This window comes from Dermacentor andersoni, chromosome 10, assembly GCF_023375885.2.
Source record: "Dermacentor andersoni chromosome 10, qqDerAnde1_hic_scaffold, whole genome shotgun sequence".
NCBI lineage: Eukaryota > Metazoa > Arthropoda > Arachnida > Ixodida > Ixodidae > Dermacentor > Dermacentor andersoni.
In genome coordinates, this window is record NC_092823.1 from 12102109 (window position 1) to 12118241 (window position 16133).

The 16133-nt window shown below is 49.2% G+C and overlaps 1 protein-coding gene across 1 annotated transcript in view; it reads left to right on the forward strand.

The window, feature by feature from the left end:
* Positions 1 to 335: 335 nt before the first annotated feature.
* LOC126519690 (achaete-scute homolog 2-like) overlaps positions 336 to 16133 on the forward strand; it is a 33823-nt gene continuing 18025 nt past the window's right edge. The window contains exon 1 of the mRNA XM_050169052.3: positions 336 to 1480. Within this exon, the coding sequence (XP_050025009.1) occupies positions 730 to 1311 (582 nt within the window). The 5' untranslated portion in view covers positions 336 to 729 and the 3' untranslated portion in view covers positions 1312 to 1480. The remainder of the gene's footprint in view (positions 1481 to 16133) is intronic.

The following is a 16133-nucleotide window of genomic DNA, read 5'->3' on the forward strand; positions in this document are numbered from 1 at the left end:
GGCGTGAGCGCCGCCCTGGCTCCGCCCTATCCGAACACGCACACCCGATGGGAGTCCGACGGCAGCGCCGTTCCATTCACGAGCCCGTAGTGAACGCGTCCAAAAAAAGAAACAAGCGGTGCCGAACGGAAGCGACAGCCCGGGGCGAGGGGTACAGAAGTTGCGCGCGCGAGTGCACGTTCTCCACAAGGGCGGAGACCCAGTGGGACAGAAGAGCGGCTAAGAGGGAGAAAGGGGGATTCCCTCCCACCCCTTAGAAAAGCCTCCTTTCCACGCTACCCTCACCTGGTCTTTTACGTGAACACCGGGCACACAGCGGGGGCATTCGCGTATCGTCGCCGAACGAGAGCGGTTGGTTGCTCCGCACGATCGCGGGATCGGGCAGGCAACCGTTGGTGCAACGAAACGACGACGGGTCCCTACTCCCCCGGGGCAGCGGGAGGCGTCAGACGGCAACAGAGACTGGGTCGGCCGAAGCTAAGTGCGAAAGACTTGTGTGTCGGGGCTTTCCGGAGACGACTAGTATCGTTACGGTATAGAAGATTCTCCAGTGTGGATCACTGCCGCAGAGGGAAGTGAAGGCATTCCAAAAGTTGGGAACCACAAGGTCAAACAGTGGTCCCGTGTTATCACCACAAGTGGTCGATGCTGGGACAGACGGTGGAGGTCAGCACGTCCAGCAGACCATCAGGCAAAGACAAGTGACGTGATCTGCACAGGAAGCGGGACATGGGTCCCCTGGGTCCCGACAGCGGGCTCGTGAGGGACCCCGCTGTGGCGACGTCGCCTCCTCCCGCTGGCGCTTTCGGCTCGCACCAGCGGTGCAAGGCTGCCGCCGCGCGCAGGCTGCCGCCGCTGCACGCCAGTCCCTACTCGGCGGCCGTGGCGCGTCGCAACGAGCGCGAGCGCAAGCGCGTCCATCTGGTCAACATGGGATTCGCGTCTCTGCGATCCCACCTGCCCGACTGGCCCGTGGCGTCCAAGAAGCTGAGCAAAGTAGAGACGCTGCGCTCAGCCGTCGACTACATCACGAGGCTCAAGGAGTTGCTTGGAGAAGCCGCCCGGGAGAACCTCAGACCACCGTCGTCCCTGGCGTCCCCGATGCCCTCGGACCCCGGCCCTAGTCCTAGCCCAGACACGAGCGTCACTGGGCACTGCGGAGCGGGCTCCAGCGATGCACTTAGCTGTGCGGCGAGGTCGGTGACGCCGATGAGCCTAGTGGATGAATTGGAAGCTTCGAACGACGCCGGTGGAGACGAGACCAATCATCACTTTCTGGAACTGGCGCACTGGTTCGGCTACACCTCTTAGTGGGACTGCCGGGGAACCCACCGTTCGATTGTTTGGGTGCCATAGACACTCGTTGAATGTTAATTGTCTTGATCGGTTGTGTTCTGCGTTCATTCAGCAACAGTATTAACATTGTTCCAAAAGACTGACAAAAGTGTGAAGGTGCCACCGGAGGAGGCTACCGTCAAAGGTGAGCTCAGCCTGCTGCTTTCTTTTGACTACTCGCATGGCACGCTCGATATACGAGCACAGATAGCGCTTCAAAACAGGGGAGTCACAAATTTACGTCTTTCCAGTGCGTTTCCAGAGCTTCAAAATACTCGCGTATAAAGTGTGTCTCAACGCGGAGCTCTAGCAGGGCTGTCGAAGACATTACCCTTGCGAGTGCAGCTCAGCCAAGGGCAAGGCTTACCCGCTCAGAGGTTTCTGGCGCAGCGCTAATGTAACGCGGGCAGACGGCACGGGAGGCTTTGCACGCATATAAGCCGCGTTAGCTCCCTAGCGGTGCGGCAAGGGCATGGCTATGTTGCGTTGTTGTAAACGCAGAGCATATTCTCTAAATAAAATAAGAGAGGTACAAGCACGTTAGATAAAATTACACTAACGGGCCAGTGGTTGTGTACGCTATGTGGTATGTGTAAAATGACTCGGAATCACATTACGAAATGTGCGCCCATGCATCAAAAATTAATTTAGGGTGGCCATCGTTATCAGCCAGGAAAAATTCAGAGGGCGTTCGCAAGTGAGCTGGTCGCGCCGGATCGCTGGCCGTCGTTGTGCTTGCGCATGTTTTTGCGCTTTCGAATGCATTTGCCGTCCTTAGCTCCCATATAGCGATAAAATAAATGGGCATTCATTAATAGCGGGACAGTCTCATTGTTGTGAACTTTGCGTGGCAGAACTGAGAAAAACAATCCACATAAGCATACTGATTTTCGTCTTATATGCCACCGTCGAGCTGCAGTAGAGAAGAAAGAAAAGGCTCTGCGTTTACAAAAATTGGTGGTGACCGGCGCGCAGAAAATTATGAATAGTTTGAGTAAAATAACGTGCTTCGGCGAGACGGCGGTGCGATGATTCTGATGTCGTCGCAGTTGAAGAACATGCAACCTATTTACACCCACACATTGGGTTCTGGCTTTACAGAAAAGGCGTGAACATGAAACAATTCTTGTTGCAATCGCCGAGTTCATCTGTAGCATATACTCGTGCAATGAAGAAAAGAAAATCCTGATATGTTACCCTTACGAGTGCGTTTACAATGTCAAGACTCGCTGTCACGTGAAGCTGCTGATACCGACTTTATTTTCTGTTCAGGCTTGACAGCGCCCCACTTTTACTGTGATAGTAGTCGAAATCTGGAGGCTGCGTTTGTTGGTTCTTCGGATACGCTTTCATGGCGTCGTCGTCGAGGCAATGCTTTATTGTGAGCTTCACCACAATGCGAAGAGAAACGAAATGGTGCCCGCCACCGCTAACGCAGGGTAGCGACCAGCGATGCCGCCCTTAGTGGCAGTGTTCACAGAAAGAAAGAAAGCTTTCATTAAAACAAGCTCTCCTAAGTCGGGGGCTCCTGTTAGTCGAGGCATGTCATGAGCGCGCCGGATGACCTTGTGCTGTACACCTGGGAGTAGAACTTGCTAAACACTGAGCTAGCGCGCAACATTCGTCCTAAAAATGCGGTCTTAAAATGCGGCCACCAGCAATGGATCTGCATTAGTAACAGAACCAGACGCCAAATGCTATATCTTCACTTACTACGTAGACCAGAACTAATTTGGGAGCTGGCATCACATCGCGGAAGCCCTGTTTCGGACGCCACTTTTTCGTGCAGTGTCATATGTGCGAAACAGATCATAGAGTGGTGGCGTGTGCGCTTTTATTTTAAGACACGAAGTCGGACAGTGTTGCAGTGAATGATGGGTTTGACGTTGCGAGTATCGAAAATAAGAAGTTATTGTGAAGATGACGGTGTTTGCGGTTACATTGTGCTCGTGTTGCAAAAAATTACTTCAGAGCCAGAGGAATCGCTCAAGCCGGCAGATGCTTCTCATCCTTCTCGCGGCAGTACTCTTCAGGCAGTCGTCACGTGAAGAAGGGTGTCCTCTGAAATTTCCAGCAGTTGATTTCTTCGCAAGCGACGCAAGTGTTACAGCACACGCATTTTTCCAGGCAATGAAATGGGTGCTTGGATTGTTCGATATTAATGTTTTCTTTGATGCGACACCTTATCGCTATTTCTTTCTAGTTTTCTTCCATTGCAAGCGCTAAAATTGGGCTCCATTAAATTGTCGTTTACCTCTTCTGGGAATGTGACATTGGCGGCACTTTATGCTAGCTGGTCCTGTCAGCCAATGTCATAATTTCTCGGCGCATAGGACAAACTCTGGCACCGCCGGTGAACACAGTCTGCTTAAGGATTTGCTGCATGCGACGAGAAAAATGTGGCAACGGAGTTGATCCGAACATTCATGCGTGGAGTTTGTATAACAGCTTTCTTCGTCGCAACCGGTGCAACTCGCTATAATCGCAAATTTGGCGCATCACTTGGAAGCACAACTCGCAGCTACTATATTATTTTCGAGGATGGCGTATGTGCATGTGCGCTCTCATGTGAGCAGTATAGGTGACATAGTTTCGTGTTATCCATTACGTGGAACCGCATAAGCTATGTGGCGCAGGCGGCGACGACGCAGAATACTGCAGCGGTAAAGTGCGCTGGACATTTATGGGGCCGGTATGCGCCGGATGCACCGATTAAGCCTTTCAGCGAGGCGTGAACGACAGCGGCTGCTTTCGGAGCCGCCCGGTAATGAAAGGGGTCGGCGAGGAGACCGGCTTACGCACGTGCAATAAATGCGCGTTTATTGCCGTGTTTTTTTTTTTGTTCTTTTTGTGTGTGTTCTCGAGGAGCTGTTTGGGGCCCTGTGCTTTCGTGGACAAATGACACGATGATCACTGCCTGCGCAGCTCCATTTGGGCTGTCAGTGAATTCTTTTAGAGCATAAATAAAATGACGTTCAATGTACGGAGAACCGTCGCTTGATATGTCGGTGTGACGTTTGTGCGATGATCTTATGGTTTGGAGGAAGACTTACGAAGCCGTCAATTCTATCGTGTAGTGAACATTACGTAGATGCGAAAGAGACATATTTATTACAGCCTCCTTCCAGGAGCTAGTCTGGTATTGGCCTCCATGGAAACCGAGAGAAGGTGTTGCATTTTTATGTCTTGTTATACACAGAACTTCTTTCTGCCTCGTAACACGTAATACTTTGTCCGTTCCTTCGTACTCCAGAGCGATTAAAATGCGTATAAATAAACACAATGTCAACCATTATCGTCGGCTTTTAAATGTAAGAATGCAGAATTTTAAATGTAATAATTTTAGGGCAAAGAAGTTATCAAGTACATTTTAATAAATACCCTCGACGGTTAGCAATCCCTAGATAGCGGCAGTTCTGATACGGCCAACGCGTATCTGAATGGGCATCGTCCAAAACAGGACAACAATTTGTAAGGAGTCATGGGTCACCACTCGTCTGGTGGGCCAAACAACTACATAAGGCGAGTAAGTAAGCTTGCTGCATTAGCAACAGTCGTGTGTTCTATAATGTTGGTCTATTCAACTGCGCCAGCTATGTTCACGGTGGAAAACTGGTGGAGACGGGATACTGAACGAAAAAGGGGTACTTATTGAAAAGCGTTGCATTGAGGCTGCGCACATTTCGGTAAACACTACTTTGCGGCATCTTGGACGAAGGCAGTAGATGGGGGAGAATAAAGGTACATGAAGGGAAATGGGCGAAGCAAATAATAAGGTCTAATGAAAGGGGCGGTGTAACCATTCACTTTTCTGCTATTAAAGCAAGTAATATACCGTACACCATCGATAGGTAGTACAGAACACCTAGGCATACTTGTCTGCAGTGCCGTACAATTAAGAAAGAGTGCTCCATAAGAACAGCAGCAGCTTGCAATCGGGAAACGAGCTCGACTTCTGAAGTGATCATAGGAAGGTCGCATCAATATTCTCCGGCAAGGCAATTGACGATCTTCTCGCAAGCTGGTGCCATTATGTGCGCGATAACTTGCGACCCTCGTGGGGACGAGGCGCGCCGATGGTCTCGTGGTCCCGCGAGCGGTGGACCTCGACACACGTGGGCGGCAACACACGATGGCCAAGCGACGTCCACGCAGCCTTGAACAGGCTAACCTTGCCTTATTAACTGGGTTCGGTGCCGTCAAGCGCGTGCAGCTTGTGTACACGTGCAGCCGAAAGCTATTTACGGCAGGAAGGCATCATGAGGTGGAACGTTTCCCACTGCAAGTGTGAGGCTTGAGGAAGGGGCGCTCTCGAGGAGAGAGCACAGCTGGGTAATGACGGTGGGTGTGCGCGAAAGAAGCACCGAGTAATTCCTTCTCACTTACTCGCCAACAATTCGATGCCTTTGTTTGAAGCTTTGTGCAAAAACGTGAGGGAAAGAAATTTGTTCGTGGCTGCCGGCCCGATGAATTTGTTATTGCCGTGGGCTTTTGTTGTCCTAACGTTCCTTTTTTTTAAGAGTTTCAGGCACGCCTTGAGTGGTTTTCCGCATGAAAATGGCATCACTTTTGTAACAACGCATAACGCGCTATACCATAGGTAGACTTTACTGTACCATTCTAAGTTTGCTTCGTCATTTTACTTCCTTATGAAGAAAAAGGAGTAGCCGACCTGAACTAGCTTTCTCTCGTCCAGCATAGTTCGGTGATGTAAAGGAATATCGTAAAATGGGACCGTTTTCAGTTACAAAAGTTTCAGGTACTGCAAGCGTAATAACAGCATTCAGGCCAATGCACCGCTGTTTGTCTCTTCGGTCGTCGCAAATTCTTGCACAGACAGCACTGGTCCTCATTCATTGCGTGACCTCAAAGTGGAGTCCAAACGCACACATGCTCAGCGGGTGCGTAGTGCACTAGCTGTGGCCTCGCACGGCGTTGCTGGTTTTAGCATCTAGCATCGCCATTTTTTCGGCTGTCAAGGTGAAACCGGGGCAGCGCTAAAGATTTTCCGGCGTGGAGAAGGTACTTGGCGTCGTCTCGGTTCGCGTCCTGGTTGGTGACGTGGGAAAATCGAGACGCGTTTGCTCCAACACCGCAAGCGAACTCGAAGGAGGTAATTCCTTTTTTTTTTTTTGCTCCGGCCCCCGTGTTGTATAAGTCACGCACCAACGCTTATAGTCACCTGTCTTTTTTGTTGAGCCGATTATCGCTTACCAAAATGCTGGCGTCACATGTCTTCGCATTAGCACGGAAAGTGTGACTTGATTGTGCAGCACTACAGCGAACGCATGTCGCTCAGTAAACAAGAGTTCCGATTCAGGGAAAGCTCGTTTCGGAAGTTGACACCACAGGATGTATCATCTGTGACGCGAAGTTTATCAACTATGTGAGTGATACTTTCATTATGCGAAATGCGTATGTATGCGTATGTATGTATGCGAAATGCGTATGTGTACGATCTACAAATATTTTCTATGATCCAAGAACATAGCTCTTGCTACAAATACGCAACAAGAAAGTATTACCGACATCCTGACGCGACAAGTTTCATTGTCGCGTCAGGACAGCGCTTGTGTCCCGTCCTTCTTACTCGTGGTTGCATGTGATTGCGCTGTAAAATTTTTTTATGTCAAGTATGCACCAACTCGCCCAGAAAGAAGTTTTAATGCACAAAATATCGCAAAAGAAGGACCAAGCAGGGAATCGTCGAAAGTAATGGACTATTATCGAGGTGGTCCCATTCTTGCGTTTCATCGCGCTTCAGAATGTACAAACGCACTGAAGTCAATACGCAAGCGCCATCATCAAGTAGGAGATGGTGCCAAAATCTTTTTTGCTTTTGCTCATTAGTCTCTAGAATGAAGGATAATGGGATGGTTGAAGGCTAAGCTTTGCAATGCAGCGGCGTAAATATTAGAGCAGCTTTTAAATTATGTTATCACTTTAACTGCTATTGCCAGTGTAACTCGCTTCAATAATCTAAAATACACATCTGTGCCGCCCGTGCAAAGTTCCAAAATCCACACTTTGCTCGGACACCCTTCGCACATGCGCTGGTAAACGCAACTGGGATAAAGACATTCGAGATCAGTTTTATCCATGGAAAATAGTTTCCTCGTTGAGAGGAGGAACTGCTTCGAAACTCGTTATTTAGGCTTCGCTGTGATGGCGAGCAACTCGGTATGGCGCTTCCCAAGGCTTTTGTCTCGGCTTTGAAACGGCCTCATAGTATGCATGTTCCAGGTGGGGGCCTTTAGAATTCAAAGCATTCTTGCACTTGCCTGCTGAAATTTGGCAGCATTGTGCTTTGTTCGATATTCTGCGAGAATAATGATAAACAGATAGAGAGACAAATGAGACAGCGACAATTCGTCCCTTCCCATTCGCGGTTCTGCTGACCAACAGCACTCCATTCAGCGTAAATCAGGGGCCTTGTTTCCTCTCGATGGTATCGCGAGCCCTCCCTTCTTTCCCGTTCATGCAGCCCTACTGCGTGTCGATGCAGCGTTGTTCTTTTTTTTTCTCCCTTTGCTACGCAAGCCACTCCACCACCGAATTTAACGTTTTCTTGTCGGAGCCGTTGCATTGTCACTCCGAGTAGAACCCGCGCTCTCGAGTGCATTTGCGGCAACGTATCGCACCGCTTTGTTTCCAATCAGTTTAACACCTAGGGGTCTTCTCAATACCATTCTGGTCTGTTGCGAACGTTTTTATTTTTGCAACAGCGGTTTTGTTCACCTTGCTCCGTCCCTGAAAGTTTTTTTTTTTTTTTTTAGGGATTCTCTCTACGGGCATTCTTAATCAGGATCTCGAGATCGAAGGCTCTTCTATCCGTTTCGCTTCTTCAATTCGGGTCCACCCCACATGTGCGGCGTTGCTCATTTGCCTCCACCCAGGAAGGAACAGAACGTGACGCCACCCCGCTTTCTGTTCGGTCCCAACCACGCATCCTCGTGGAAGCACCGAGAACAACGCAGCCTCGTCTCCTGGTCGCTGAATTCGTTTGCACATAACCTCAAGCGAACCCGTGTACATTTCTTTCAGCAGTGTGTATTTCCACTCGGCCGGGAACGTTCATTCATTCAGAAAGAAAGCCCCCCGTACAATCCTTCTCGGCTCTGCTAGCCCTCCTTCGGAATCGCCCCCGTATTCATGGATTTCGCTTGCACAGTCACGAAGAAACTGCACGCGCAACGCCCGCCTGTGCAACCCTCGGGGGAGAAAAAGAAAAAGATACGAAACACAGAGAAGCAGAGCAGCCAGGTATCAATGTGTGTACGAGTGTGCGCGGATTCTCTCTTCGTGATGGTTGAGTTCGGTTTCGCATTCGTTACCATTCAAGGAGTTGGTGTGGCTCCTATTGTGGCTGTTGTGGCGGTAGGCACAAAAAATAAATACCGAGTAAAGTAGAAGCACACTGCTCAGTGCAAGGCAGGGTGTTGAGGTTCGTGCGAGCGCAGAGAAAGGCTCTGAGGGGAGAGACTGGTAAGACTGGTGCGGCAGGCGATTTTCTGTCTGTTGTCGCAGTTTCGATTTTGGTTGCGCCGGGCTCTGCGAAGCGGGCGCTTTCAGAGGAGACTCGACCAAAGCTGCCGTCGAGAGGGCGCTGCGTGCGTGCGCGGGTTCGCGGAGCAGAGGAAGAACAGGAGGGCTCGGAATCGAGGTCCCGCCACGGTGGGCCCTTCGGAGCCAGTCTGGCCGCACCGCGAATTCAGATTCGTTTTGTGCGCTCTAACTCCAGGCCAAGAAGATGACTGCGCCTATCCCTGTTGGGAACGGGATCGGATGGCAGGGATGATCCTTCGGGTCTCTTTATTCGGTGGCCTTGCGGCTGGCATTGTGGCGCACTTACAGTTAATTTTGAATTTCACTACTCTTTATGCTTCATTTTATGCTATTTTATTTCATTTTGTTCCCCTCTCCCACCTTACGATGACGGGGTTTCGATCCCTTTTGCGAACGGTTGTGGCGTAGCTCACTTGGCGGCTTCGAAGACCACCATTATGTTCTTGTTGTTTTCTCTTACATTTTGGGGAGGTTTCTCTTTTTTTCTTCAGCCTGGGCGCGATATTATCATCTTCTCGTGTTTCCTTATGTGCTCTTTGCTACCCTGTGTTAGGTCACCCTCGCTTCACAGCGAAACGTTTCTGAGCAGTCGATCCGGAGAAGAAACAGCACGTGCGTATTTCGCAGCAACCGGCACAATAGAAAATGCGCTCGCGCTGCGGTCGACGCGTTTAAGGTGCGTCTAGTCCACAATTGAAAGCAGTCACAGCTAGAAAGACGGAGGGACACGGGTCGTAGTCTGCTTGCACCCTTTCTTTGTTTAGTTTTGTAGAGCTCCATTTCGTTATATTCTGTTACCTCGTGGTGCATACAGGAAACGTTGGTTTTCTGCTCGTTCTTTTCTTTAATTCCTTGTTGTTGATTCGTGGAAGTTTAATAAAATGCCCCGAATGTGAGTCAGTCTTCTAAATGTAAAAGTGGGTCAAAGCGCCATATGTGCGGCATTGAGCTTTCGTGAATGATAAGCAACGGTCTGTCGACGTACATCGCATTGCGGCATCAGAAATAGCATTAATGCTTCTGCGATTCTACTCGCGACCTATCCTTCCAGCCGCGTGTTGAGGAAAGCAACAAAATAGTTGTCATTCACTGTTCCCTTCTGCCATGGATGTAGTTAGAGAAACGGATCGTGTCTATATTGCAGATCCTTTGGGTTGCCCGTGCACTATTTCATCCGTTGTACGCAGAGATGCCGTTACTATGCGTGTATATTTGATATATAGTCAATCCTAGTAGAGCTCATCGTTGGTGCGCTTGAGTGATGTGCATGTGAACTTTAAAGCAAAGTAGTCTTTTACATCAATCGCTGGTTGGGCGTGGTCAGTTGGCATCTCTGCACAGACGTTTCTGTGGGTATATATATATATATATATATATATATATATATATATATATATATATATATATGGTTCATGGAAACGTTCTGTAGGTCCGGTGCATAGGCAGTTGAAGAAACGAAGGAGCAGCACACTTATGAAAATTGCATATTTTAATGTTGTAACGTTTCGGCCGTGGCGTCCGAATGTATAGATATATATATATATATATATTGCGAGCAGTCGCAAACGGGCTTTTATATGGTGTCCCAGCTCACGTTCGCCAAGCTGTTGGGAAAAAAAATGGCCAGACTTAGCTTGGTTAAGCCAAGAATGCGTTGCATATTGTGTTGGGGCCCAGCTTTTCCTCCGGCTGTCGTGACGTCACGTCACGTGGTTGCGCTAAAGGTCAATGGTGGCTGCCCGGCCGCGCCCGAGGGCCGAACTGAGTGATTGCAATATGCAACGCATAAAACTCTAGTGTAGGGGTATGAGCCACTATGGTGGCTCATACCCCCAATGGTGGCTGCCCGGCCGCGCCCAAGGGCTGAACTGAGTGATTGCAATATGCAACGCATAAAATTCACCGACGATTACGATGCTCCCTAAGGCGAAATTTGAACGCAGCTGTATACGTGCACGCTTTCATTCCGCGATATATAGGCGCTCGCAGACAATCTGTCATCGTGCGGGACGTTCGAAACGGAGGGAAGTGTGGCGCGACTGCCTCGCTAATACAGAGATCGCGAGAGACAACACGTGACGCGAGAGACAACACGTGAATGCCACGTGGCACGAAGCACAGGAGCCGCCGCGGTCAGACCTCCGTTCATCCAGCGCTTTCGTGAACTGACGACGCGTAGATTGCCTCGATGCGCGCGCCCTCGCGTGCGGGGCCGAGGCGACCGAGCGCATCGAGGCACCCTAACGATGGGCGCTACGCTGATGCCACCTCGTAGCCATCGTCGCCATAGTGCGTCTCGTGCGGCATTACGCTTTTTTTTTTATCACGCTTTCGCCACGCTTTATCACGCTTTATCACGCTCCGCTTTAAAGCCCTCCTCGCGGTATCTTCGCTCTCACTATCTTTCATCGCCCGCTCACTCTCAACACCATTCGCTCTCGTCTATCGCTGTGCTCGTTCCCTCGCTTAGGAGGTATGACGCCGACGCTCGCGGGAGAAACGGACGCCTAGAGCTGCGCCCTAGAATAGGGCGCAGCTCTATTGTGCCTATTTCTTGTCCAATCCTTCAGAATGTTCCTGTTGCCACTGTGACACCTGGGTAGGGAATCCTTAGCAAAGGTCGTCCCCGTTATTCGCTAGAGAGCTCGGGACGTCGTTCGGTAGATGTTTCGCACTGTGCGTCTAACTGATTTAGTGTTTGCATCTCGTCATAGATTTGGAGCGCTCGAGAGTGTAAAGTAAAAATTTTATAAGGTTAACATTGTTACCTACCCTGTGAACCACGAATGTGTATTCAACGTCGAAAACTGATCCAAGCGTCAACGTCTTGAACTCACGTGCATGTTACGTATCGCGTAGGTGCGGTTTTTATAATAAAAAGCGTGGCTGTTTATTGGAGGCGCTATCTACATGATGGCTAGGCTACCAAATAACGTATTGTGGATGTACATAGGATATCACTGAAGCACCACTGGGAAGAAATATTTTATTGGGGCACACCGTTTGAACAGTATCATCTAAAGGTAGCTCATATATATATATATATATGTGTGTGTGTATATATATATATAAGAAAAAAGCGTGTCTGGATCCGGGCAAATATACGCAAAGAAGTAGATGCGCGTATGAAGCGATTTATTGACGTTTCGGCCGAGGTCCGGCCTTCATCAGAATACAATGTATGGCGTAAGTACGGTTTATCTACATGTGCATATCAACCAGATGAAGATATGTGTACAGAAGCAACAGAAAATGCGCGAACAGGTTGTCTGTCAGTAGTTCTAAAGAACAGCTGATATATGTCTAAACAGATGGCATTTGCGAACACATCATTTGAAGATACGCACGAAACATGAAATTCAAAAGAATTGTCAGGTGACAGCAAAAACTTTACAGAATAGGTGCTATGTCACCAATCACGAATACCAAATGAAGAAATAAAAACAAAACCGAGAAATATTCACGTGCTAGTAAAAAGGAAAGATAGTGGTAAAAAAGAAGGGAAACGATAGAAGATGTGACGGGCTATCTGGACAGGCAACTTAATTTTCCGTTGCTTTCATTCAAACCAGACGGGACGCTATCAAACGTATTCATAAGAAAGGATTCACGGACTTCTGTAGCATAACTTGACCGAAATACCGATTCAAGCAACGTGACTTTCATCTTATTAAATGAGTGCTCAGGGAGATGTATACGTGTTTTGAAATGGGCAGGTTGGGCAAAGTATTAGCGTGGGATTTGTGATTGTTAAAGCGCAATCTAAAAGGCCCTTCTGTGTGTCCAATGTACCGTTTCTTGCGAAGTGTACGTTTTAGCATATATATTACGTTTTTAGTATCGCAGTTGAAATTTCCTTTGATTTTAAATGAAAGTTTGAAGCCGTACTAGTTAGCTGCTGCGATGTACACATGTAGGGGCATACTTTACATCGCGATTTTCGGCAAGGATGGCTTCCGATGGCTTCAGGGCAGTCATTCTTAGATGATGATGATAGTGTATCTTGAATATTTGTAGCTCTACGGTATACTACTTTAGGCGGTTCAGCGAAGATGTCTTTGAGGCGTTGACTTTGGATTCGGATATTTTGGTGCTTCTTTAGAACATCTGAAACACGCGGGACTGACGCAGTATGGGTTAGGAAAAGATTTTCCTGGGATAAAGGGGTGAGCGTTTTATTGTGTCATCGATTAGTTGTGGTATACAATTTTGACTAAAGCGTTCTTTAGGGTTCCGCAATTTTTTTGAAACCCAGATTCTTCAGGGCAGATTTTTTTCAGACGCAAGGCCTTCCTATAAGGAATGCTAGTTTTGCAATGGTTAACGTGGTTACTATCGAAGTGGAAATATTGATTTCAGTCTATTGGTTTTTTGTACGGGGCAGTAGATAGTTTATCATTTAGCATTGAAACCCTGACGTCAAGGAAGTTAATAGTAGATGCTAAATACGTGTGCTAAATACGCCAATTTCGCATTATTGGCGGCGCCTCCAGGACACCAAAGCGGCAACGGGGACTTCAAAGCTAGAAGCCGGATTGGTCACGTGGGTTGGGGCTCGCAGAGGCCTGCGCGTGCCATGGGAGTATAAGATCAGCTGTGCGCTATGGCGGACAGCCAATTTTTATGCGAACACCCCCTGGCACGCTTCGGCCTCTGCGGCCCCAACCCACGGGCCACCCTACTTCCAGCTTTGATCCCCCCGCTACCGTTTGGGTGCCCTGGAGATCCTGCGCCGCCTGCTTTAATATAACCTCAGGTGCTCTCCTGAGGCCTCCGTTTCCTGGTTACATGTCCCCTCCTGGAGCAGTGCTTGTAAAAAATCCGCTCTATCGTCGCGACGAAAAAGGCGACCCGCCACTTACACAACACCAGTCAGAACATTGTCCCTTAAGACAGCGATCACCAAGCGGCGTCCGCGCCCGCTGCCTCACCGCGCGGGCAGCCAGCGGCGGAGTGTATAAACCAAAGCGACCTCACTCCGCAATGCCGGCATGTCTAGGGGACAAACGAAAAATTGGAGGACGCTTAAGCTTCCCCTTCAATATTGGAACGCGATAGCGTTATCGCACCCCGTTCGCACCGCCTACTCAAACGATCTACGCGTGCGAAACGTCGCGATCGGCACGGCCGGGCCGCGACGTGCCATGAAGGCGGACGCGATCATGGGGCGAGTGACGCGCCACGTGTCGGGGCAGCGCCGTACATTGCGAGGAGGGGGTCTTCTGTGTTTGCGGCCAGATGGCTCTGCGTGTGCGCAAAGTGCAGAAGAAATGTAGTGGAAACGTACTTCGCTACTCGTGAAACTGCGACTTCTGTAATTTACATGGTAATAATTACCGATATACACCGCAGTATAACTTTCTACGGCACGTTTGTAAGGCAACACCGCATTCACTAAAGGCGATTTTGTGCAGTTATGAACGATCGAACTCGAGGCTGAGTGGCAGGGTCTCCGTCTCACCCTCCGGAAACCCTGGTTCGGTTTCCACCAGCCGATCTTGCAAGATGTTTTTTATTGATGAAGTGCCTTCTGGGATTTCTCGCTGACGGCCAACGCCGACGACACCGGCTTTTCTGCGACACGAGCTCCTTAACGCTGTCGCGTTAATACAACGCGCTCTAAGAAACCTCCTCCGCAATGCCTAGGCTGAGTCATATATTCAAGGAGCAAAAGCCCCAGATTTTTTCTCTCGCGCCCGCTCTCACTTGCACCTGCGCAGAAACGCCGAGCTCCGTCAAAAGTGGCACGCCCCGCTGTACCTACTCGCAATTCTAAAAGCGCGACCGGGCCACTGGTGGCGCGGCACACGTTTCCGCGCGCCATGTTACGCGCGTACGAACCGAGCAGCGGAGTGCGGCGTGATTACGCGGGCGCGGCGACGTCACGGCCCACCGAGCGCGCGACACGCGGGCGCCGGCGTCCCTCGGTTCCCACGCTCCCTGGACCAACCCGGTGCGTGCGGGCGTGCCACGCGGTGCGCAGTCTTCGTTTGATGGAGAACTCGCTGTAGAACAACACCCTTTCAGAAAGCAGTGGGTAACTGAAGACTTGACGCGTAAAAAACGATGCGCGTGTGGCTCATGCCCCATTTGTCATCGCTGTTTGTTTTCGAGGGCTAGCAGTGCTACTACTGACAGGTGGCTGTTCTGACATATGTAATCCTGCGCGTGTTCGATCACTTGCCGGAGCCGATACTGTAGTACAATGGCCAGGGCTCAGTTTATTTATTTATTTATTTATTTATTTATTTATTTAGTGTTTCTAATCATCGTAATAAAACCAATTTTCATTCTGATATGATTTGACATTATCAACAAACAAATTATTTCCATTTGTCTCTACACCCCTTCAAGTGGAGAAAGAAGAAGGAAACACGACACAACAGCAGATATGTTCTTTTACTGGTCATTTTTTGCCTGCCTACTAGAATAGCACGGTGCTCCCAAGCACAAAAACAAAACGTAGTTTGGATCAAAAAGCCCCATGATTTAGTTGATCGACTTGCACCAGACGAAGTGAAAGTAGCAAGCAGGCGAGACCACGCGCTCAATAAATTAACAAGAAAAGAAATAGGAGAGCCTACAAAGGCCCAGAAAACTATGAACGGAAAGAGTTCAAGCTACTAATTTTCGCCCTTAACGCGCTTTAACGCTGAGAATCCGAGAGCCAGTTTCAGCGTATACAGCGATGCATGCATTTAGTGAAATAAGAAAACAGCTCGAGTCCGTCCATCCCACTCCTCCTCGTTTCCGGTGCTGTCTTCCGGCAGCGAAGATGAGGGCGACCGCCGTTGTCTCTGCTGGACCAGCGATTAGCGGCCACTTTATCCCTCTCCCCCACCGCATTAAGTGAGGGGTCGTGTCGGGGGAACCCGCTGGAGGGGCCAGACGCCTCAGAGCGGAGCGGCCGTGCTCCCGGGCGCACTAGCACTGCAAAGCTGTCATTGCTACGAAATGTATCCATTGTTTGTGATACCACCCATAATTTTAAGAAATTACTATTTACGATAATAATATAGATCGCACTACCGATATTATTACGATACTTGCCTATGAAATTAATTACAGTATTGCAATAACTCGCTGCTCAGAGTGCGGCCGATAGTTTGGCGTTGCTTGATTAGTAAATTACACCGAATTCTAGACTAAATGAGAACCGCTAACGCACACTTGATGTGACTGGGAATACGGATACGTCGGAAAATATACGTTGCTGTTTTTACATATCGACT